Source organism: Cryptomeria japonica, chromosome 2, assembly GCF_030272615.1.
Source record: "Cryptomeria japonica chromosome 2, Sugi_1.0, whole genome shotgun sequence".
Taxonomy (NCBI): Eukaryota; Viridiplantae; Streptophyta; class Pinopsida; order Cupressales; family Cupressaceae; genus Cryptomeria; species Cryptomeria japonica.
Genome location: NC_081406.1, coordinates 648,914,371 through 648,940,748, shown reverse-complemented (window position 1 = coordinate 648,940,748; position 26,378 = coordinate 648,914,371). Strand labels below are relative to the sequence as shown.

The following is a 26,378-nucleotide window of genomic DNA, read 5'->3' as shown; positions in this document are numbered from 1 at the left end:
GAAGAGTGCGAGTTGTGTTTTAAGGTGCGAATTCAATCAAAGGTGGTGCGAAACTACTATCCAAAGGAGAGGCGAACTTGAAGTTTCACTTGGGCGAATTTGCCAAGGACGTCAAGGGCATATCAAAGGTGGCGAAGTTGCTAACTTGAGGAAGAGATCACGTTGAAGACCATCTAACGTCAATTTTGCCTAGGCGAATTTTATTCATTTTGCATTCTAGTGCTAGCTCTCTAGTGAGGTATGGCGATATTGGTTTTATTGTTTTAATTTTAATTTTAGGTCGTCATAGCTTAAATTTTGAATTTGGAAATTTTGAATTCCAGCTAGCTCGATCGTTTTTTAGGAAATGATAACTCTAAGACTTATCATGATGTTTCCTAAAATCTACTCTCTAATCTATGTTATATACTGCAAGATCTAGTTTCTCATTATGAAATGTTGTGTAGGTATGGCGACCCCGAAGGCAGGAGCATCCACCAGTCGTTCAGCTCTCATGAAAGAAGATCAAAAGACCGAAGAAGTGGAGACGAAGATCGTGTCGAAGTGGAGCAACATTGGAGATACCAACTTGGGTAACTTTAGCACGAAGAAGTTTCGAGAGGTCCCCTACATTGGCGAGCCATCACCTGTCGCCCGAAGAATAATCGAGAGTGGCATCATTAAGGCGGCCGGCTTTCCTCCAGCTGTTCAGTGTCATGAGTTGATGATCGAGTGTGCTCGTCATTATGATCCTCAGTCCAGAACGATCGTGTCCAATGAGGGAAACACTTTGGCGTATCTTTCAGAGGAAGCTATAAGTGAAGCTTTCCATCTTCCAGAGCACCGAGACATGATATACAAGAGCATAGAAGGAGCCAGGTCAATGTATGAAGATGATCCAGATGCTTGCCTAAGCATCATTAACAAGAACTGGTTACTCAAGAGTCGTCCTCGCCTGAGCAAGGTACCGAACACACCACACAGGATTGATTTCCAGGAAGAGTACAGAGATTTGATTACAATGCTCAACCGAGTTACAGGAGCCCCTCACGCTTTCTACTTCATCCAGGTGATTGTTCAAGGGAAAGGTACCATACATTGGGCTAGGATGATTAGCCATTGCTTGGACGTACAGTTGAGGAGACTCAAAGCTACCAAGTCCTTCCACATGAGTTCATACATCATCTATGCCTTGATTAGAAGTTTTGAGTACGCAAGACTACCTCACAGAGGAGTGATTGGAAGAGGACCCGGCGAGGTCAGAGCTTGTGATTCCTATGCCTACTTGCATCATCCGCCAGGAAGCAACTACAAGTTAGTTAATGATACCTTCACGATGAACATCACAAGGACGTTGCAAGGTGGGATTCACAACAGATTATCTCAGGATGCACAAGAATTGGTGAAGAGGTACGGTGCTTGGTTTATCCAATTTCCGAAGTTCACTTATATTAGAGTGCATGGATGTCCTTTACCTCCATACATGTTGCCGAGATATCCGACAGACAGAATTGTGTTACTTGAAGTAACAAGACAGTTGGCAGCATATGCGAAGGCATTCAGACACAGACATGGGAATGGAGTTCCAGTACCTATCATTTTGGGCAATTCAGTTGAGGTATGTCCTAATGCTTTAGCCATGGATGACGCAGAGAAGGAGTTAGCCTTGTATTCTTTTTCATCTTTTGCTTTGAGAGAAAGCTTTGATCCACATGGACATTTAGAGGAGACAGTCGGTAGGAAGTTTAAGCATGAGTACCAAATAGAAGATTTTATGATGAATCTCTTAGATGATCTTGAAGTGAAACGAAAATGCATTCTAGATTGCCTTTGGATTTTATCAGGAAATGCAGGATTTACAGAGTGGCCGACCAAGCTCAGGACAGTGGCAGACATATCCAGTCATCCTATGATCGAGAAAGTAAATCAATAAGGTTAGATTGGAATGAGCCCGAGGTCGTGGATCTAGATTCTTTGATGGCTCCAGTTTTGTCTTGTACTCGCAGATGGGTTGACGTACAGCATCAGAAGTTGAGAGAGCAAGGCATAGCTATGACTTTCACTTTGGAAGAGAAGCCAGCCGAAGGTGGAGCTAGTGTAAGTGAAGGCAATCCTAATCCTAGAAATTCAGGTGAAGGTAACCTTCGATGTGCCAGTGAGGGCAATCTCCATCCAAGAGGCTCGAAGAGGAAAGAGAGACCTGGAAAGAGAGAATCTTCCAAGAAGAGACAAGAGGCCAACCGAGATCGTTCATCCAGCACATCTTCTCGACAAGAGAAGAGGACACTTCAAGTAGAAGAATCCATGGAGTCGATGGTACAGAATGATAGCCAGGAGGAAGGACAGGCATTGCAAGGGTCACCAGATGGATCTCTCCAAGATTATGAGTTAGATGAAGATAGAGAAGGCAACGAAATAGCATCTCCTCCCAGACAAGAACAAGTAGTGCATAAGGAAATTCAAGTTCAAGAGACAAGATCGGCCATCCCAGATTGGTTGAAGGAAAGATTAACCAAGGTGATCGTGATAGAGGACGAAGATAATGCAATTGATTTAGAGAGCCTTGTTGGACGTTCTCACGAAGTAACAGAGAAGAGGAAGGCTACCAGGATGTCCAAGATGATTCGAGATGAGACTGGATCCAAAAAATTACAGATAGCTACACCGGCAGTAGACAAGTACGAAGGTGAGATCCTAGCAGAGGAATATGATGTAGAGACATTTGAGCTAGGTCCATCCACAGCTGAGCAGACACTAGATGATGCCACCGATTCATTTGAGGCATTGAAAGACAAGCTTAGAGAAGAAATGGAGAAGAATAGAAAGCTTGAGAGAGAGAGAGGTGCATGGAGGACATATTTCAGTCATCTCAATGAACCTTTGGGACGTCAGGATCCAGCTAGATCACCAGTGCAGGCACTTCCACTTCAATCAATTAATGAGGCAGAAACATTCAGGAATATGGTCCAGCGTACGAGTACTTGGATGGATAAATCTCATACAGTTGCCATAGAGTTTGTAACAAGGATGATGAAGATTATTCATCAAGCTATCCAGGTTCTTGAGATAATCCACAATTTGATGATAACAGTAGCCGCATTTGCCCATACCAAAGATGTTATCATTCCTGTCTTGAAAGTAATTAGACACACATCAAGGAGGATCTTAGCACAAGAAAAGATCATGGATGGAGGACCTCACAGTTTGCTTCAGTGGTCAACCTTACTCCATATGAAGAGTGTTCTCTTCGAGGACATCAGTACTAAATGTAGCCAAGTTGAGGAGGTGATCAATCCTATCCAGGACAGAGTATTTGAGGTACTTCGTACCATTCTTGGCAGGAGGATCGAAGTCGAGACAGATGTGGATATGCAGGAATTAGAAGATAGAATCAAGGTCATCTTTTGCAAGGACGCTAATGTTACAGACGAGCAATATGATCAGATGTTTGCCACCATGCTCCTGATTGAAAGAACAAAGGAACTTGAATCTTCATGGGACGCAGCTCTTCTAGATGCATTCGATCAAGTCATCCATTTGGAAGAAAGTATGAAGAATCTTCCCGAGATTCCAATTGCTGAGATCGAAGGAATCGTGTCAAGATTCATTACATATGCTAAAAAAGAGAATTGGAAAGGGAATAAGATTCTAGATGAGAGGTTGTTATAGATGACATGGCATCTTATTTGTCATTGGTTCATGTCTCCTAGGTTTTTGTGCCAAATTTAATATTTGGCTATGCATTTAATATTGTTCAGTAAAAAGGAGGCCATTTGTAACAAACCCTAATTAGGGTTTAGGTGTCATGATCTTGACCGTTGATCTACTTTCAATCTGGACCTTTCATTGTAATTGAGGATGCTATTTATACCCTCATTTTTCATTTCATTGATAATAGAATAGATGTGAGAGAGAATAGAGATAATTAAGAGATTAGAGAGATTAGAGTTAGAAGCAATTTTACTTTTTGTAGCAAGATTGAGTTTTGAGGAAAGGAATTCAAGCAATTGTTGTACATGATGACTTGGAAATTAATGAAATATTGAAGTTATGGTGTTTTGTTGCAACTTTCTTGGTTATCTTCATGGTTGTTCAATTTACTTGAATCATACTCGATCAAAGTAGTGTGTTAATTTGAAGGACATAGTGTGAGACTTGATCTTTGGTAGGATTCGTAATCCAAACCACTAGCTTCTTGCTGATTGTAGGAACGTCTTGCGTGGTCGACTGGAGAATACCTGAATCACTTAACCTTCAATCATCATTGTATCTTGGATATGTACCTTCGTGGTAGTGTCTTTGATCTTTGATGCGTTGAAAATCAATTGTTACCTTAGAAGATCGCATCAATTTCAATTGAGTTGTTATTTTATGGCGAAATTGAAGTTGGTAGAATCTTGCCAAGTCTTGTCCGCATGAAGTCATTCTTAGGGTTAGATTAGATTAGACTTCTTGCAAAACCCTATCCTTTTGTTATTTTTTGAAAAGCTTCTTAGTTTAGTAAAATTTCAGGCTTTCGGAGCGTAAGACCCCTTGAGGATATAGAAAATCACATCATACCACTGGTGCTTGTCCACACGTAGAGACCCTACTAACCAGAACATTGGAGTCATCCTAACTGATCCTTCATGCGAATCTTCAGCAGTTAGAGACTTTATTCAAGAGAGGATAAGATGCCTTTAGGTATTTTATTCTGTGTATGATTGTGTACAAAATACACGTCAACAAGTCCCTCCACGAACCATCGCTTTTTCAACCCATCTGCTGGTTGACTCTCCATTTTTCCCAATAGTTCCTTCAACCGCCGACTATAGGCTCGGACAGTCTCGTTCTTGTTCTGCTTCGTTCCATAGATCTCAGTGACTATTTCGTTGTCATCTCTCAGGAGGCGGAACTCTATCACAAACTCCTCCTTCAAGTCTGGCCATGTGCCGACTTTGGCCTTATCCATATCTGAGTACCAGTCTATGGCCACTCCCCTTAAAGTTGCTGGGAACTGCGTTACCCATTCGTTTTGGTCAGTAACACCGTTCGCTGACCATATGGTTTCGCACGTTCGACAATGGCGGACGGGATCTTCCTTCCCCTCGCCGTTGAACTTCGGCAACTTCTGTTTACTGGCCATCCCACTACTCGGTCTCACTCCTCTGGTGCCTTGTGTGCTTGTACCCGATGGTCCTCCGCCTCCGCCTCCTGCACCTGACCCTCCACTCATGGGTCCTCCGGAGAAGGTTGTTGACCCCGAACTGAACAGATTGCCTCCCGTACAGTACCCTTGTGCTCCCTCGGCACCATCAGTCATACCGTCACCTTTAGTCGTCTCCCTCCGGCTGTCCTCCGAAATGGACAAATTCTTTAGTAGGTCTCTGGTAGCGTCGATCAAGTTTAGATTTCGCCTTGTTTGTTCCACCAACTCTTCGCGACTTCTTGCCCTACAGTGGTGGTATTCAGGCGAACTGTAGAGTTCGCCTTCGGCACCCTCCATGACTCCTAGGTTCCCTTCGGGCAACCCTACGACAGTGTAGAGAGTGTACTTCTCTCCGTCTATCTCTGCCTCCGCAACCTCCGTGACACCTCCTCGGTTCCCTTCAAGCAACCCCTCGGCCGGTCGTCCCTCGGCAAGTTGCCTTAGCCTACGCCTTCGTTCTACTTGCTGCTCCAGAATCAAGGCCCTCTGCGCGACCTCCCACTCGTCCGTTTCTGCTTTTTTTATTTCTATCTTTATTTAATATATTGGGCATAAATCACTTCCATACATAGCAAGCACACGCCATGTACACAAAAAAAAACTTTTATTATTTTTCCTTTCGGCCACAATTTATCTCAACATTGTGTCGGGATTATTACAGGGTTCAATTTCCCCTTCGCCGATTGTTCCGTGTGAGCGTCGTCAGTCTCTGGGTTCATCTCGCTGACGGGTAGGCCCATCGCGTCCGTGCGCCATCCGCGTCTTCCGTTCCCGAGTACGTCTAGGCAACGGCGCCAAATGTTTACCCTCTCGGGTGAATAACTTAAAACATAAAGCACGTAATGCAGAATAATAATGCCATAGATATCAGATGCAATATAAGAGATGTTATTCCAGTCATAATCGTTCTTTTTTCATAAGTTACATTCGGAAGTATATAAAGATACCGAGGGGGTGCGAGCGCCAACCGTCGCACCGCAACTGCCACCCCTCGGTTGCCAACTAACCAAGACAATTACAACTTAATTAACTAGTTTTATTTCCGTGTACAATATTGCTGCCAACACACTTCACAGTTTACCAGTTTAAATGTTTTTATTTATGATAAAGAAAATCACTATATCCCATGTTAGACAAGACTTCTCAATAGGAAAGAGCAAAGAATTCTTGATAAGGAGGCCAGCATAATAGTGGAGGTCATTTTGAACGTAATACCAATGGGTAAGAAGCCAGCATAATAGTGGAGGTCATTTTGAACATAATACCAATGGGTAAGAAGCCAGCATAATAGCGGAGGTCAGTTTGAACATAATACCAATGGGTAAGTTTTGTTATTAGTATTATCCATGAAACCTTTTGCTATGGATGATTCTACATTATTTATGTCTAATAGTACAAATGTTTTTATCGATTATAAATGCATGATAAAGAAAACCAGTATTTCCCACGTTGAACAAGACTTCTCAATAGGAAAAAATAAAGAATTTCTGATAAGAATGAAACCAAAATAATACATATTGGGGATCACATTTGAACTTATACCAATGGGTGCATTTTGTTATTAGTAATATGAAATATTGATAAAAACCTCTTGCTATGGATTTTGCTATCTGTTTAGGGAGGTATCACGTCATCAGACCTAGCTACCAAAGCAATGGGAGCACGTCATGCAGAGGTGGTTGGGCAAGCTTTGGCTGGTGTTCCCTTATGGCAGCTAGGACCTGAAAGTAGACACCCTGGTGTTCCTTATATTGTGTTTCCAGGTATCTCAAAATATGCAAATAACTTACCTCCAATCTATAAGTCTACACTCCACGCAAGTACTGATAAGTTTTCGTACAGGTAATGTAGGGGGTGACGATGCATTGGCTCAGGTTGTTAAGAATTGGGCTCTTCCAGCTAGATCTTCAACAAAAGATCTCCTTTTGGTAAGAGCTCATAACCACTGCAAGGATTTCTGTTAAAATTTAAAACTGTATTTACTGAAAAATGCTAACTTATTTCTTCAGGAAGCTGAAAGACGTCAATATGCTGTGGGAGCATTCAATGTATACAATCTTGAGGCAGTTGCAGCTGTTGTAGCAGCAGCTGAGGCTGAAAAAAGCCCAGCTATTTTGCAGGTTAAGTTATTTACAATTGTATTATTTTATTTGCTGTAGGATAGTCTAGCCAGCAAATTCCAAAAGACTAATTAGAAGAGGATTCAACAAAAACAGTGATTTGGATTAGCGTTGTCATCATCCAGTAACCTCCAGTGCTACTTTAATACCAAGCACATCTATAACAATGCTTAGACTTCCATCTCTTCCATAGCTACGATTCCATCAAACTCTACACTACATCACTTGTTTTCTTTTTGAGCTTTACACCATGTGAGCCACAATGAAATAACACCCAAGCCAATGTTTATTTGTTAGTATAATAATCAAACCTAATGACAATTTTACATGGTAAGTTAATTGTACTAGGTAACTTTTTTCAAATGAGGCATTTTGTTTGGTCTCTGCTGAGCTCGAGTTATTCTTATTGTATTCACAGATCCATCCAAGTGCACTAAAGCATGGGGGAGCACCTTTGGTTGCATGTTGTATATCTGCTGCAGAGCATGCTGCTGTATGTATCCAGGAAGCTTATGATATTGTGTACATAACTCAAAAGATATCAATTTGAAAACATTTGAAAATTTTTGGCATATTGGAAATTTTTATTTTATGGAGCAAATAGGTCTTATGAATAGTAAAAGCGCATTTAGAAAGGAAGATCCTGCATGGAACAAAAGGCAGTGTCCTTACCCAGTCACATAAATAAAATGGTAATGTAATGTATGTATAGGACTTACAATGAGAAACAAAAATTATCAAAATATTTCTATGTTCAACGGCAGAACATTGTATGGTAGGAAGTGCTCTGTTCCAGGTTGTATTTCTTTGACCATATCACTACTATCAAATCATGATACATCAACCTGTCCATTTTCAAGTTTGAGTTTGCTACCCTGTCATAGGGTCAAAGACTCAAAACCCAAGAGTATTTTGAATATTATGTAAAGTTAAATGGAAAACAATCCCCTCTTAGATATCCATAAGGGGCTTCTCATACAGAATTCCAGTCACTTGTACAGTGATGACCTAAAATACTACCACTGCTTTCGCTTCTATTGTTACTCTATGAACTTCTGCTACCATTCCAGCTACCAAGTATCAGTACTTCGGAGCACAAGATTTGCTGAAGTAGCAATGGAGTTCCTTTGCAATTACAGCAATCCATTTTAATCCTTCAGCTAGAGGTTCCAAGAAAAAGAATAATCTCGTGTAGGATAGCATCCATAAACTGAATTTGGTTGTTCCCTGTCTTGTTTAAATGCGAAACAAAATCTTTTCAGTTGAATTACACAATGAATTATCACAAATTTATTCTTTAATTGTTAAAATCATCACACTTCTGTCTGTAGACTTTTTATTCCCAACAGTGCTTAACATTCAACTCACTTGACAGGTTCCAATCACAGTGCATATTGATCATGGAACTGAAAAGCACAAATTGGTTGAGACTTTGGAGATGGTATGTTATATGGAATGGTATCACAACAGTTTTTTGGATTTGAAACATCTTTTAGTATCTGAACAAATGATTCAGTTGAACCTAATAGGAGGAAACAAATCATACAGTAACATGATTGTGCTGTCACCTGCTCCATGGTGATATCATTACAGTGGTTGAATTTTTTTCTTAGAATGTAATTATGTCCATGATGACTTCTGGAGGCTTTTGGAGCTATCACAAAAAATACATCCTTGTAACTACTCTGAATGAATATCTCTGTGTATGCAATTATTCATGGTGTTGTGTATGTGATTGTTTATTAGGGTGTTGACTCAGTAATGGTGGACGGTTCACATCTTCCTTTCAGTGAGAATATTTCATATACTAAATACATAACAACCATGGCCCATGCAAAGAACATTACAGTGGAAGCTGAACTAGGGCGATTATCAGGTACAGAGGATAATCTGACAGTTGAGGAGTACGAGGCAAAGCTTACAGATTTGATCCAGGTCAGATGATTCAAGGAGTCATATTCTTAGAATTCTTCATACAGCTTAAGCTGCTATAAGGAATCATATAAAGGATGCTGGAACTCTCAGTCATTATGTTTAAAAAGCGTAAGTTCTGCTCATCCTCTAATTACCTTTGTGCATTTCAGGCTGAAGAGTTCTTGAGTCAAACAGGAGTTGATGCTCTTGCTGTATGCATTGGGAACGTCCATGGAAAATATCCTCCAAGTGGACCCAATCTTAGGCTTGATCTTCTTAAGGTGAACTGGACTTTTTATAAACTTTTTGCTATTAATATTTAAAAATAATTGTGCTTTTCTTTTGTTTTTGTTCTCTCTACTTTGTGCTGTTACACCACCATAATATTTTATACTTGTGCTGCTTGTTTGTTTTGATCCTTCTACTTTGTTCTGTTAACACCATTCAAAATCTTTTATCTGTACCTCTTTCATAACATCTTTGATTTCGTATGGCTAATTCCTTGTGAATTAGCCTTTTTATTACATTTTCATCAGTATATGTGCAACCAATCATCCTCCAGAAAATTGATAGGTAATGGTCATGAGCATTATAAAAACTTGGTGTATGCCAAAATTCACCTTCATAGATTAGAAAACAAAAGTTTGAGAAAAGGAATATCAACCTTGTCATTGACTTTATTTGGTTGATACTTCAAAGACTTCAATTTTACATTTACTTGGCAATTATAGATTGCACTAGGATCTCTTTCCTGATTACATACTTCAAACAAGGTTACAAATACAATTGCCATACAAAATGTTCCCTATAGTGGACCTCAAATACAGAAAAAGAAATGTCTGCAAAAAGAATATAGTAGATATAGAAAAATAAAATAAAGGTAAATAACATTTTAAATCAATCTATCCATTCATACATCCAGTACTGAACATATTTGTGATTTTGTTCATATTCTAATAATGCAAATCAAAGCAATGGCTTTAGATAAATATTTTATGTTGATTCTTGTCTGGGCAACGGAAATTTGTAATAATAAATTAAAATTATATGTTTTTGAATTTCAAGCAGTCAACTCAAATTCCACTATCTTTTGCATTTATTTCCCCACAAATAGGATAAAGTGATAAACTGTAAATTTGAAGAAATAGTTGGATCTTTCACAGTGGGTTCCCACCCAGCTAAATGTAATGAAAAATGTCAAAATCTGCATGAATGTAATCATAGAGGTTCAATATCTAAAACAGGGATTGCCAGTATGAAACTGAAATATGATAATGACAAGAAAAGATACACCTGAGAATTACCAACCATCAAGTGTCTGGAATGTCATCATCAGGGTTTCATCTTCAGTTTTCAGCCTCTCCAAAACCCTAGATTCAAGTCATCTAAGTTAAATCAGTCAAGTTTAGATTGATAGGGAGAGTTTCGGTACTCTTCAAAGGACTTGAAGAATTTCAGAATGGAAAGCTACTTACAAACACCATGGGTATGTATGCATCAAATTGCTGGTTTTGGCAATGGCTATTTTTTGGCGTCTGCTATTTCTGGGCAGAGGATCGGGGCTTTTCGTTAGGTCACCTTAGTTGTTATTTTATTATTTTTTTAGTAGTCTTATTTTGAAGTACTTTCTTTCCCTTTTTTTGGAGCTTTAACTATTTGTGCCTTAAAACTGATTTTTGGGATAAAATATGATTATATTCTAAAGTCCCTGAAATTGGGCTTCTTTTAACCTTTGAGCACAAAGCATTCTTAATGATGGTTGATGCTATGTTTATGCTGCTGAAATTGTTATTCTTAATGATGGTTGACATTGTGTTCACGCTGCTGAAATTGAAATAAATAACATTGTCAAGCTTTGTATTGAGGTCGTTTCTTTACAGTAGCCTTTCTTGCAACTTAGTTATTTGGTCCTTGGAATTATGTGTCATCCCATATTGAAGTTGTTATCCCTTTGAAAGTTTGTTTGCATAAAATTGTCGGTTTCTGTTTTAGTCAATAAGAAGTTGTTGTGATGGTTGCGTTTAGATTAATTGCTTTCATTCATAAATTGATAAATCTCACCTGTGAAAGAAGGGCTAATACCAATTTTACACTCATACTCAAGGCAAAATGGCAAGTAGATAGGTGGTTATTTCATTTAATGCAAACCCCCCGAAGAGAATATGTGTAGTATTAATAAATGTATATTTTATCTGTATCTTAATGTGTAGGTTAGTTTTAGATCTAAGAGAGCTTCCGTCCATATTTTGAAAAAAGGTGAGTTTTTTCGTTTGAGTTGTCTCAAAAGAGACAATTAAAATGCTAACATGATTTAGAACAAGGTTTTTGATAAACCTATGCTGTAAATGCTAACTAAATGCAATATCCCTAGGCATTTCCATTTTGTATTTAGTCGTTGTTTTGTATATAGATGTCAGTACGTATATGAGGTGATGTGTTGATTTTCTAACCAACTGCTGGCATGTTTCTTCTGTTTCACATTCAGGAAAACTACACTATTTTGTCAGGACTTTTTTAAAGGTTTACTTACCTTGAATTTCTGTACTTTTCTGCCGTTCCATTTCCATTGTTAGATACAGGCTAGGAAAGGAATTAGTTCGGAGGAAATTGTGACTCAGTGCTGTGTTGAGTAATACATTTTTCTTTCTCAGTTTTTGTGTTCAACTATGTCGCTGTTAGTCAGTTTCATTGACGATGACCATATTCATGGCAGCTAGTATATGAAAGGAAATATATTTTATTAACAATTAATTATTCACAGATTTATCCTAGAATTTGAAGCTTGGTTTTCTTAATGAGTTGTTTACTCAAACCAGAATTAAAAACCATATTTGCTTAATTTGTGATGGGCCTGTCCATTGCAAGGCTTGAAACGGAGAACAAAATTTAAGGGTTTGCCCAATTGCCTATTGCCATGTAGAGAATTTTTGTTATCACATTCGTAAATGTTGGAAGAACACTTTAGGACGTTAACATTCTGGGAAAAAATGCCTATAATGTGTTCATTTTTCATTAAAGGAGAACGAATAGAAATTCTTCTTTATTGTGCTTTTTGTTTATTAATAATAAAATTAGACAAACCAATTTTGGTTTTGATTTTATTGCCAAAAAACTTGTTTTTGACTTGAACTCTTGTATGAACTTTGCAAAATTGTTAAAAAATACGGAAGGAATTACTTCTAATGGCAGAATATCTTTTTCCATTCCAGGAATTACACGCTACTGCATCGAAAAAGGGAGTTGTTCTGGTCTTGCATGGAGCTTCAGGATTGCCTGAAGAACTTGTGAAGGTAGGCCTTCAGACATTTATTCCAGAAGAAAATTCAAGGAGGACAAAAAGGGGACCACTGCTTGAATAGCTAAACTGATAGTTGGAAGATAGTGTCTCTAGAAATGTCAAATTGATTGTAATGTCTTAAAAATGCAGATCTCGCCAAGTTTGAAAACTCTAATGAAATGGCTATAGTAGGAAAAATGGCAGTTCGGTGATGTCCAATTCGTTATTAGAAATGTGATTATGGATCTGCTTATCCAAAAAGCTTTTTAAGACCTTTTGTCAATGATATTTTGATAATCTAAATTTTATTCCTCCAAGGAAGCTGATTACATTTTCTTAATATTTGTTGTCATGAATATGCTAGTCACTGAGATTTCTGGATTCATTGGCAGGCCTGCATAGATCTTGGAGTGAGAAAGTTCAATGTCAATACTGAAGTTCGAAGTGCTTACATGAATGCCCTCCGAACCCCGAAGAAGGATTTGATAGATGTGATGTTGTTTGCAAAGGAATCCATGCAGGCTGTTGTTGCAGAAAAGATGCGCATGTTTGGCTCATCTGGGAAAGCATGTTAATCACTAATTTGAATTGGCTATCATTCATTCTTAGATTCTCTAATCAGTAATCACCAATAAGGTATTGATGTGGCCATTGCACCACAGAGGGAGCAATATCAACTCAATCTGTAAGGGTAACTTATTATACATATTCTAGAGAGTTGATCAGATTGCAATTGCAGTACAGCTGTGAGGAAAGCAATTAAGACTTTGAAAGCAAAAACAAACGTAGCTTCTCAAAATAAATATTACAATAAAAGTTCAAATTGGTGATGTCATGATGGCATTCCTTTTTTTTCTGCCATCTCTATATATTTAGAATTGGATGGTTTTGTATAATAATCTCTGGTTTTTTTTCCTCCAACATTTTTCTAAAAAGGTAATTTCAAAAGTATGTCAATTTACCCTTGGACTTCCACCAAATTTGTTCCAAATTCCTCCCCCTTTTTTATTGAACAACACAGAAATGAAAAAATGAAAATAATTAAGGAACTGCAAGAAATGAAAGAAAAGACCCTAATTAACAATAACACTGACAAGTGTCTGACATCAGTAATTACAATCAGCAAGACATAAACAACAGTTGTTCCTAATAACATTTGCACCAAATTCCCCACTTAAATTTGTTGTAAACTTATGTTTAACAACTTGAAAAGATTAAAGAAAGCAGGGTCCAACCAGCACACATGTTTTAGATTATTTATTATATATTTTATTTATTAATTTTAAATTAAAACTAATTATAATTTAAACATGTTTGGTCATAATACATAATTTTTTTGCTATATACCTAACTTAATATTTTTTTTGGTGAAAGGACATCAATATGAAGGGTGATTGCATTATTCTAGTTGTTTTTTCATGTGTTGAACAAAGGTCTTTATGTTTGGTAATAAATATATGTTGATTAAAAAAATAGAAAATATGTAAAATAAAATATAGTAATACTTATACTTTTTGAAAATTTTATTCCAAGGGGCTTTGTTCATGCAAAATTATGTTATGATAACTTAGTTTAATGATGGAAAATGTTGCTTAAAGCTATAATTTTTATCTGAGAAAAACCTAAGATGTGGAATGGATGGAGTCAACTATCAAGTAGGTATTACAAAAACGATTTCAATTAAAGTTCATGTCAAATAATATACACACCCTTTCATACACTCAAATAATATGTTATTAGGTTGCATATTTGAAAAACATAAGATAGGAAGAAAAAATAGGCAAAATAAATCTACATTTGCATTTAGAGAAAAAAAAAATGTAACTAAAGAAAAGGTTCAAAAATGTGGAAAAATTATAAAATGTATGTTTTTTATTTCATTTGTTAGTTTAAATTTTAAGTAATTACATTAAGTTATAAATAGAAGTTTGGCAAGTCTTTGGAGTATGATTTTATCATAGATCATGTATGCATGTATGGCCTTAACATGGTTTAAAGGAATCTATTTATCTTAGTCTCAGATGGCATGTGTACAATGTTGAGTTTCCACGTACCTTTTAGCATATCATAAGACCCTCTAGGTTTAGAAGAAGTATTACCATAAGAAGTCATCGGATGTCTAAAATTGGGAATGCATTGGTTAGGAGCGAATGTTAGGAAGTTGTTCTCTCTATGCCTTAATGATGAGATAATTTAGCTATGGGACAATGGAATCCTACATATTTAAAGCTTTAAAATATTGGGTCAATACATTACTTACAAATTAGATAAATATACTTAAGAGGCAATCAAACAAAGAACAACATGCACTATGGAATAACATCACATGGTGAAATTATTGAAATGAAATGACCACAAGGGACTTATCTACTAGAATACCAACTCTTATCTACCAGAAAACAAATAAGGTAGAGAGCTTTTAACCAAAAAGCTTTAAAAGACAAGAAATCTTAACAAAATTATAGCGGGATAGAATACAAAGATTTTATATGAAAATATTAAGATCCATAATATGCAATACATCACTACTCCATTTGTTCAAAGCCACAACATTCATAGTAATGTGCATATACTAGTTTGCATAAATCACATAACAAATATCCAGAAGGGGTAATCTAAATGGCATAACATTCAACATAAGAAGAACAATTATTTCATCAACCATAACTCAAATTTTATGATTTATGAATATGCATCCAGATTTCTTTTTTTTATGTCCATTCAAAAATAGTCTAAGTATATGGAAAATTAGCAAAAAGATCCATTCCAATAGCATCTATCAAACATATATAGATAACCTTGAAAGTGTCTTGGAACTAACGGCCTCTCCAAGACAACCATTTTTTAAAAGCAACTAAAAATGTTCAAACATAATTTAAACAAGATGACAGCCCTCCAGAACCAATAGTTTTTTAGCATCCCATTAGGGAGAAAGAAAGAAAAGCAATGAGACAAGACTTAAGAAATGACAATAGCTCCTCCAACTTCAGTTGCTCAACGTGGTGCTTCTTTCGCAACATTATTTGTAGATCCCTCTTGCATTGCCTTGTCTTGCACCTACGCTCTATATGTCCTATATTTGGAAATGATCAAGGTAGTTGTTCTGGTGTTTGGGTTGGCTATAATATTCACCCTTAACTTATATTTGTTTAACTTTCGGTCTTGCCTTTACGACTTTTGGACGTACATCATCAATCTGATTCTTAAATCGTGGGAAGTAGGTTGCTAGGTTCTTTAGGGTCTCCATTGTCCTCTCACTCACTCTTTCAACAATTAATTCTTCATTCATTCTTGTTCTAATGCTTTGAATCAAATTTGTATTCCTTCGTAGTTTATCTCCATTTCCTTGAATATGTTAATCTCAAGAAAAGATAAATGAGTCTTTAAATCACTGACCTCCAGTCGAAGTTGTGCTATGGTTGACCCTATCTGGGTATCCAATTCATCAATTAAGGAAATCTTCCACTCCAGCATATTTACCCATGATTCTGATTCATTTTCGGTTTGATTGTTGATTATCCCCTCACTGATCAAAAGGGCCAAGAGCAACTTTGAAACAACCTGCAACTCATGCAGGATCATGGACAAATTGTTTTTCTCTCTTTTCACATTTTGTAACTTGTTGCTCCAAGCCTTCATTTTCTCTTATACTAGAGTGTAAGCTCTCATAGCGTCACAACCCTCCTTTATCACTTTTGGATTTAAAATACAATTCTATTATATTTTTGGATAAGCTATTTAATGATTGAATAAATGTTATAAAAATAATGAAAATAATAATACACACACACACACACACATGGAAATTATACATTATTTTTATTTATCTATTTTCCACTTCCAATTATGGCACATATTGTAGGAAGAATAAGAAGCTTCTAGAGGATTCTCCACCACCTTGCATGTAAGTCCCCCACTAAGTCTAATCAATTTGCATGAAGTCCAAAATTGGGAAAGAGTCTCCTTTTTAATTAAATCTTCTAGATAGTGGAATGGAGGGAATTTTCTTATAAAATTATATGCAAGTTTCAAAGAAGGGAGTTGATTATGTTTTGAAGAAAATTTCCCAAGTTTTAGAAGTAGATCCTCTTTGGTAGTCTCATTTTTCGTTGCAAGAATTTTAAGTTGTTGTTGAAGGATTTCTCTCAAGTTGCAAGGAAGGATCAAAAGGATAACCAGTGGATTCAACATCAAGCTCGATAAACCAAGCTCTCTCCTTGTTATTTCATATTCACTTATGAGGAATTCGTATTATCAAAAAAAAAATAGTTATAGATCTTCCTTTATATAAAGAAATTCTTTTATTAGATTTTAAATCTTTTATTTGGAGATAAATAATAATGATAATGCTTTCATATAGTGCATGCAAAAGATATTTATTTATTTATTTTATTTCTCTAAAGAAAATATGCACATGATCTTGCTTTTTGTTTTTTTCCAAAGATTTTAGCAAAAAGAAAATCATATTCTTTTATTTGTTTAAAATCTTTCTTTCTAAGATTAAAATTCTTCCCTGTGTGATTTGAATCTTTATTTCTTCCCTCTAATTCAATTCTCTGGTTCTTCGATTGAAAATCTGAATCTCACTCTTTAATCTTTCTGAGATTATTAGTTAAATAATTCTTTCTGTGATTATTAGTTAAACAAATCTCTCTATGAATATTAGTTAAATAAAATCTCTCTGTGAAATGAGTTGAATAAAATCTCTCTGTGAATATTAGTTAAATAAAATCTCTCTGTGAAATGAGTTGAATAAAATCTCTCTGTGAAATGAGTTGAATAAAAATCTCTCTGTGAATATTGGTTGAAACTCTGTGAATATCAGTTGAATAAAATCCTCCTGTGAATACTGGAAACGAATACTAGAAATAAACAATTCCCCCGTGAAATCTGGAAATAAACTTCCTCCCTATGAATGTTGGAATAAGCTCGCTCTCTCTCTCTCTCTCTCTCTCTCTCTCTCTCTCTCTCTCTCTCTCTCTCTCTCTGTGTAAATGTTAACCTCTTGTTTACTGTAGAATCAATCTAAAACAATTGTTTGGTCATCTATTTTATCCATGTTCTTGTTTTCATAAATAAATTCTCTTTTCTTTTTATATATCATTAAGTAATTGGGAATATGAAACCATATATATATATATATATATATATATATATATATATATATATATATATATATATATATATATATATATATATATAAAGTTAATTTCAAATATTAAAATATATTAATGTTGCATTATAATTATATTAAGTTTATTTCAAATGTTAAAATATATTAATGTTGCATTATAATTATGGCACGGTCTTCGAAAAATATTCGAATGCATAACGTAGCGTACAGGGGCGGCAAGTATTGTAACCGTCGGGGGCAGCGGTACCCCCCACTACCCCTGCTGTCACTGTCACAGCAGTGGCCGCAGGGGAGTGGAGGGGACCACAGTGTCCCCTCAACCCTGCGGGCCTGGGGGTGATGGGACCCATGGTCCCCACTCCCCCCTATTTACTATTAAAACAATATAAAAAAAGGAATTCGCTTATTTTATTTTGTAAATAGTTTTTTTATATATATGCTTTTTAATTTGCAAATTAGAATTTTTTTTAGTAATTACTTTGGGGTTAAATTTCAAGTTAATTGCTAATAATTATTTTTGTTTAAATTTTAAGTTTAATTGCTAATAATTGCAATTTAGGAAATGTTAATTCTTTCCTTAGTATAAATTTTAAGTTGTTGAATTTAACTTAGAAAAGTTTATAAATATTGGGGATTATCGTGTAGTGAATTCATGATTAAATTATCTTTGGTAAATTTTATATTCGTAAATTATATTTAATTAGAGTTATTCATTCCATTTAAGATCCATTGGGCACTTAGTTGGCCTTTAGCAATTAATTCACATTAATATGATTTGAATCGAATGCCTAAATTAATCACTATTTTTGGATTGCTTAATCACGCAAGTTACACTATTCTTATATCATGCAAATTACTTATACATTAACTACATTTATTTGGCATTATCATCTCCATGCAAGTACACATGTAATTATTAATATGCAAGTTTTTCGTATGCAAGTTATATTTCAAGTTATGGTTTTTATTCTACGTAATTCATCAAGTAGTTATTTCAATCAATTAAAATTATGCACGTTCAATTAGTAATTGTTTTCAAGCATGATGTTTTCATAGCTTCTTAGTTAGAAAACTAAATAAAGGAAGATGGAAACCTAAACCTAGTAGCGTTCGGTATATACGGTGTCTTTGGGTCACACTTACGGGTAATGTCGTCATCTTGAACTACTGCACTTAACGCCTAATAAAGCTACATCAACGACGTCTGTAGCATCGTCCCTATAAATCGTCGAGGAGTAATAAGGGACACTTGGAAGTTAAAATCCAAGGGGTGGGTAATCCCCCTTGGATCGATAATCTAATAAGATAATTTTTAAATGATTTTACATCCGTTGAGATAAACCATAGTAAACCCCCTTTAGGGTTGGTTAAGTAAAATGCTTTTATGAAATTGATTTTAATCTTGAAGAGATATTGGAGATGGACAATTTGGTCAAGGGTGACGCTCATGATAGGCGTTAGGATGTAGTTGTTAGGCCACAAACAATAGGCCATCTTGAGCCTTTGTTTAAGTGCTACCACCGTGGGTAGCAACCGCAGATAAACTGTCTTGGACATTGACCCTAGAAAGGGATGCGTACCCACTAATCAGTTTACATCAAACCATAGAGTAGAAAATAGAACTACATACTTTACGCCTTGATCCCGTGCCGAAGCGGGTATGTAGGAAGTCTTGGGATGGTGTTGTCCCTCGTACTTAGGCGTTCGTGGGTGGGGTCTAGGCTTGGTATATAAGGATTGAATAGAATCCTAATTTGAAAGATAATTAAAATGGAAAAAGTAATTCAATGCATACTCGGAAGGAATCTCGTATGGATTTGCTTGACTTCCCGAGGCTTTAAGCCAAATTCTGAGGCGGAATTCAAGCTTGTATTATGTTATTTAATTACTCCTAAGGACGGCAACCTCGGTGCACTTATGTTAGAAGAGTGTAGTACTTAGTGAGTGGCTCAGGACCCGAATGGTCCCGATGAGTCTAAGTCTTTAGCCAGAGCACCTCCTATCCTGATTGGATAGATGCCTACCCCGTATGGGTAGATGCCTATCCCGTATTGGATAGATGAAATCTTATGTCCTGTATGGACAAATGCCTAACCTGTATGGTTAGATGCTCATCCCAGATGGATGAATGCCTAATCTAAATGGATGGATGCCCAGAGTATGCGATTGAATCAAACACAATGATTAAATTAAACAAAAAAAAAAAATGGTCAATTTTGTTGAGTTAATTATGGTGGGTTACTACACATAGACTCTTTTATGCACACTATTCCATCCAATACTATTTTATGGCCCAATTGGCTATGACTAAAGTGAGCATTGGTTCCTTTTAATTTGCTTTAACTTATTGGGGCTCAACCCCTCAATGGGAACGTTTTCAATTTGACCTGTAGATTGATCATTTGTTTGTAAAATGGATTGGATGAAGGAAGTCAAAGTATTTACCTACTTTTGCAACACCAGATTCTTTTGTACTTCAAGCTTGACCCTTTTTTGATAGGACACCTACAAAGAATTTAGTGTGATACATGTCTCCTTCAACTGTAGTTGGACCCATTTCTACTCTACTCAAGTTGAAGTCCAATTTTGTAACTTCATGTTCACTTTTATCACCAATGGGGTTTGCAATCTCCAAAAGTTTGTGACCCCAAACAAGGTTAGCAATCATTCTATACATCCTTTTATCCTTTTTGGGAGTGGAACTTCCCTACAATAATTTAGCCACGATGTATACTTCTATGTTTGGCATAGATATATCTTTTTTTTTACAGCCTTCTTCAGCCATGGGGCGAAGCGAGAGTAGATGAACTAGGAACAGTTGTTATTGTGTTCATTGGTGGCAGAGGTGTAGAATTAGCAAGGGCGAAATCACAAAGTAAGGAGAAATCAGAACTATCAAAAAAATTATGGGCAATGTTTTCTCCACTGATCTAATTGAAGGTAAGAGAACCATTTTCTTGGGCATCGCCCACAATAATTGACAAGTTATCTGAGGTGGGGGTAGCAAGAATAGAAGCTTCTTTGTTCGCTTTTCCTTTAGAAGAGGTTGGTGCATCCTCTTTGCATGCATATTTCAGCTTCGCATTACCCTCTAGTTGTTCTCCATCTCCTTTAGATTGAGAATTACTCTAAGGTGTAGTAGTTGAGATGGTTAGGATTTTAGAGGTGGCAGGATTCTGAGAAGTATTATGTCCTTGATTTGGTACCACTTTTTGTGCGGAGGAACCAGCACATTCCCTTGCCTTTTTCTCAATCCATCTTTTTGTCCTCTCCAAGACATGCAAGTTTCTACTCTCAATATTTGCATTATCCTTATCTAACTGAGATGACTAAAGAAGGGGAACCATAGCAACATTTTGATAAATTTTGTCAATTACCTCAGAACCGTCATCAACCAAACCCTCGGAGATAAACAGAGGAAGCTCAAAGGCCTTGACTTGATCTATAGTCAACCTCATGTAATCTCTTTTGTACTTATCTGATATATGGGTAATCTACCCAGTAATCCTATAATTGTGGTTGATACAAATATGTTCTAGCTCAATGAAAATGGGCTCAAACATAGTCTTTACTATTGTAATAGGGCCTATGTTATAAGAATTGAAAATTAAACTTGGCCAAAATCTTACCTACCGACTTGGCAGCCTCATTGCTTTTGCAAGAAAAATCAAATAAGGAAATGGGAAAAGAATACCCTTTCTTCTTCATGTGTTCTATATATTTTACATTCACCTTCTCTATTTGACGGCAAACTTCCAACAACACAAAATAATTTGAGACATACTTGGGCAATTTGTATGGAGTATCCTCATAGCCTCTAATCCTTAGATATGAGAAACCGTCAAATTGAATAAAATAGTTGTCAAATTGGGTTATTAGAGTTGCAGATTCCAAGGATAATCTCCTTTTTGGTAAACCTTCAATCATTTTAATCATTGTCCACAAGAAAGCATCATTAACACAGAGATAATCCTTCAATCTCAATTTCCTTTAAACTATGGGAAATAATCATATATGAGTGTGTCTGCAATCAAAGGACATAGGGTTTGCAACCCTGGCCAAGATACCTCTCTACCAGCAAGGATACATGTCGACAGCGTGCACATATGAAAAGATACTCCTAGTCGATAATTGGTCAGTTGCTCATGTAAGTGTTGACTCATGAGTGTAGCCCAGTCAATGTATGAATTATCATCACAGATAAGAATCATTAATTGGCACATCTAGAATGGAAAATCCTCTGCTTTACCACTTCCCACAACTTGATATAGAAGGGTAATGGCATCAGATATTTCATTCTAAAAATTATTCCTTTTAAGCACTTAAGGGGGTTCTGATTTACCCTTCTTCATAACCTTTAAACAATTGGTTGCAATTAAGTTCAAGCACCATTCCCTTTTATCTAAAAAATAATCCAACTTGAACACCATAGATACATTTACAAATTGTTCCCTTTTAGAAAGCTTGAGTACTTAAGGCACAATTTTAGAATTAATTTTGACAAGCAGCAATCCACTAAAAGTTTGAATTTCATGAGATTCAGGGTGGTAGTGATTAGCACAAGAAACAATTAACTCAGAGCAACGGACGAAATGTGGGAAACCACCAACTTTGAGGAGGCCACTTTTAGCAACTTTCTTAGCAATGGGAGAGGTAGACTCTTCTCTCATTCTTATAATGCCATGCAAACTCACATCACCTAGATCTATGTTTGCTACATCGTCTAAGCCATTTTCTATATTGGGAGGCATGAAGGAAACAAGGGTTTGGAGCTACTGATATAAAAGGAAATTTACAAAAAGCTTTGCGACACCAGTGGATAGGGGGTGACGATATACTAGAGTTTCACTAAGTAGACTCATGAGGGGATTCTCAATTTACCATAGTGGTCAGACTCCTGAGAAGGCTTCACCTTTAAATTCAAGAAAAAGAGAAGAAGAAAAGAAATCTTCTAACCTGACCTATTTGTATGCATCTGCAATCTCCTCCCACCATGTAAACTCAAAGTCTCTCTTTGCTAGCTCTTGAGATGAAATGAATTCCTTTGAAATGATATCACCTTTTAAAGAAGGAGCATTAAATTCATTTAATTCTAGCAACAAGGGTACCTTAATTCTCTTTCGAAAATCATGCAAACATGCTTGTATTACTTTCACAACCTAATCAACCATTAGTGTCTCATACTCATAAGTACTTTGGAATGACAACTCTTTAGGGAATGAAAAATCTTTTAAGTTGGGCATCAATGGCTTTTTGAGATTTTGAACCATCGACACTAACAAGGGCATTAGGGTTCGGGAAATTGTGGACCTACTGACTAGAAAGACAAGACCAACATAGAATATTAAAGCTAAGGTATCCTAAAGAGTATTCGGACGGTCAACGGACTTAAGAACTCAAGAACCACATAAATGAAAGGAGGTAAAAGTTCGGACTGCACCCAACTAACTGACACAAAGATTTATTTGCATGCATCACCTACAACAAGGACTTAAAGTGGGGAGTGGTTGGGTAGTCAGTGGTTTTGTGAACTTTAGTACCATGAGCGTTGGGTTCAAAAATTTAGAAAGTTGGTTGACTTGGTGCCACATTTCGACAAAGGGGCAACTAGGAGACATGACTTAGTGGCAAATGAAGGCAAGAACATGCTAAAGGGGAGCTTTGAACAAGAATTTTCATTCTAAAGAGGGGGAACCAAAAGTTTCAAAAGTCTAGGGTAACAAAAATAACCATTGTATGAGAGTTGGAGAAGTGTGGGTGTAGTGTTCTTCAAAGACAATCAAGTATATACAGCAACACCCATTATCGAGAAAATAGATAGTATATTTGATAAAAGAGTGTGAGAAGATAAATTGTAAATTTGATGAGAAGGATATAAGGAGTTTTATAACAAATTTACTTGAAGAATTTGTGATCACTTCATAATATATTTTAATGAAATATTATAGAATATTTGTGGAATAAATTATGCAAAAGTTGTGGAGAAAAAGGTTATCCATCATCCATTCAAGAAGCAACATTGATAAGGTGGAAATTTGAATGAGCAATTGGTGCCTCTAGTGGGCAAGTGCTCACACATTAAATGAGGGGTTAGTGTCTCTAGCTGAAAAGTTCTCACGAATTGAATGAGGAGTTGGTGCTTCTAGTAGATCAAGTTTATGAAATTTTTAAGATCATTATATAAGCAAGTAATTTATCATGGTTTTCTCTTGTAAGGGTTTGTACATAAATATTGTGTTATTGTGTTCTTCTTATGTGCATCATTGTTGAAATTAATTAAATGATGCTCTTATGATTGATAAAGTTTAAACTAATAAAAGTTGTTATATTGATTCACCTCCCTCCTCCCTTCTCAATATAACCATGCGCTCAACATGTTGTTGTCTTATACAAGCTCTTGACATGTCATACTCTATTCGATTTTGGAAGGAATCAACCATTCAAACAATTTTGAAGTGGAATAATATACATCTTGAATTATTTTAGAGAGGAATAAAAAAGAAGGGTTTTTATTATTCACATGCATTTGTACTTCGAAATTTGGTAATCATGGGATCAAATAACCATCAAAAAAATAATCATAGAAACTCACGACTCCTAAAGAAATTGAGGCAAGTAGGGAGGAGGCAAAATGACAAAGAGAGAGGAATGATGATTCAAGAAATGAAGAATATTGAAGCATCTAATTCCATGACTATTAAAAAAACCATGAAGGATGGGATGCATGTAGATAATACAAATATGCAAGAGGTGAATGTGGAACATAATTCTGTTATAGAAACAAATCTAGGTATGTCTTCAAATCCATATTTCAATGATATGGAAATGTGACAATACGCATAAATCCAGGTACATCTTCAAATCCATATTTTAATGATATGGAAAATGTGATAATAGAAAAAAATTCATATATGATTTCAAACCCACATTTTGATGATATTCAAATTTCTTGTTTTAAAGAAGATGGATTAACCAATGTTGGGATCAATTCTACTTCTAAAGAAATTATAGAAACCAAAAGTGAGAATTAAATCCCTTGTTTTAGTGAAAATTGAAACTAATGTGTCAAATAATCTTCCTACTAAGATTTCTCAAAGACAAATAAGAACTATACAAATAGATTATACAAACTTTTTTTATCCAAAAAATCTAGCATTTCAATGTCAACTCATAATGTAATTAATGAGAATGTGAAAAATGAGAAAAGTAATAAAAAAGATAGGCATTTTTGTGAAACCAAAAAAAAAAGAGATGAATCACATAGACACTATATATATGTTGTTGCAAGTATTATTGGTTCTATTGGAAAAGAGACAATCTAAAGATAAGAATCTGGTACAATGATCTATAACAACTATTTTAGTTAATAAAACAACTTTGAATAAAAGAATGTTAAGCAACATTAGTGGAATTCTAACTTTACATCCTAAAACTTTGGTAAGAGTGGCAAAGAGAAGAAAAAGTATTGAAAATGATCCAATCAACCAATATTGGAGTTTTACTAATAGACTCCCAAGATATGACATGAACTTAAATAATGAAATTAAATCTTTGATTGAAAAATATTGACATGATAATACAAAGGTATCATATAATGCTAGAGATGTTTTTGAATCAAGAGGGATCCAAACTTCATGATCGTCATTCAAAACACCTATTAGACTTGACTCGAACCAAATTTTATATAAATAAAAAAAGATGGTCCAATGTTACCTAAAACTACTACAATAAGTCAATAATCATATAAAAAATGTAAACCTTTGTATGTGAAAATTAATGTAAACCTTTGTATGTATGTATGTATGTATGTATGTATGTATGTATGTATGTGTATGTATATATTATATAGATATATAATATATACATACATATATACATATATACATACATATATATACATACATACACATATAGACATATACACATACACATACATACATATGTGTATGTGTATGTGTATACACACACACACATGTATATATGTGTGTGTATATACATATATGTGTATGTACATACGTATGTATGTACATAGATATGTATGTATGTACATGTGTGTGTGTACACTATGTCACCTAAAACAATCAAGGAGTTTATAGCAAGTTTGTTTTGTGAAACATCTAATGGAAAATGATTTTATTTAAGTGGATGTATTTCTAGACAATGTGGCAAACTTTCATTGTTAAGAGAACGTATGTAAGAAAGTATTTCATATGATTTTGGACAACAATTAGTAGATGTGAAAAAATTCAAGAATGTTGTATATTCTTTAAAAGATAGAAAACTGGGAAAAAAAATAGTGTGCATGCATTAATCACATATTTTAAGAGTAAGATTGTACCGAAATATGTGAAACTCTCAACATGTTCGATAGCTTGATGGACAATTTCACACATGTAGAAACACATTTCTAGTTGGAACTATACTACTAGTGGTTGAATTTGTAGAAAACTATACCCTTGCTCCATGAGAGGATATTCAATCTCAATATTATAATTCAATGCACACATCCATATTTTTTCACATTGTATACAAACATGCAAATGATAGTATAATAAATTAAATTTGTTGCTGCTTTTGGATTAGATTGTGTGTAATTTTTTGTAGCAACAAATTTAATTTATGGATTGTGAAAATATACTAACTTTAATATAAAAGATGATACAAAAATTTTGGAGTACCATTTCTATTTGAGTGATAACGAGTTACACTCGTCATAGGTTGTGCAATATTGCTTCAATATGTTTTATAAAAATTGAACAGAAAGAG

General features: G+C 35.6%; 1 protein-coding gene across 2 annotated transcripts in view; it reads left to right on the top strand.

Annotated features, from left to right (window-relative positions):
* LOC131054616 (uncharacterized) overlaps positions 1-13,339 on the top strand; it is a 246,999-nt gene extending 233,660 nt beyond the window's left edge. For both annotated transcript variants that reach the window (XM_057989172.2, XM_057989164.2), the window contains 9 exons: positions 6,786-6,930; positions 7,010-7,095; positions 7,177-7,287; positions 7,706-7,780; positions 8,663-8,728; positions 9,034-9,222; positions 9,372-9,482; positions 12,411-12,491; positions 12,871-13,339. In XM_057989172.2, the coding sequence (XP_057845155.2) occupies positions 6,786-6,930; positions 7,010-7,095; positions 7,177-7,287; positions 7,706-7,780; positions 8,663-8,728; positions 9,034-9,222; positions 9,372-9,482; positions 12,411-12,491; positions 12,871-13,053 (1,047 nt within the window). In that variant the 3' untranslated portion in view covers positions 13,054-13,339. The remainder of the gene's footprint in view (positions 1-6,785; positions 6,931-7,009; positions 7,096-7,176; positions 7,288-7,705; positions 7,781-8,662; positions 8,729-9,033; positions 9,223-9,371; positions 9,483-12,410; positions 12,492-12,870) is intronic.
* Positions 13,340-26,378: the final 13,039 nt, after the last annotated feature.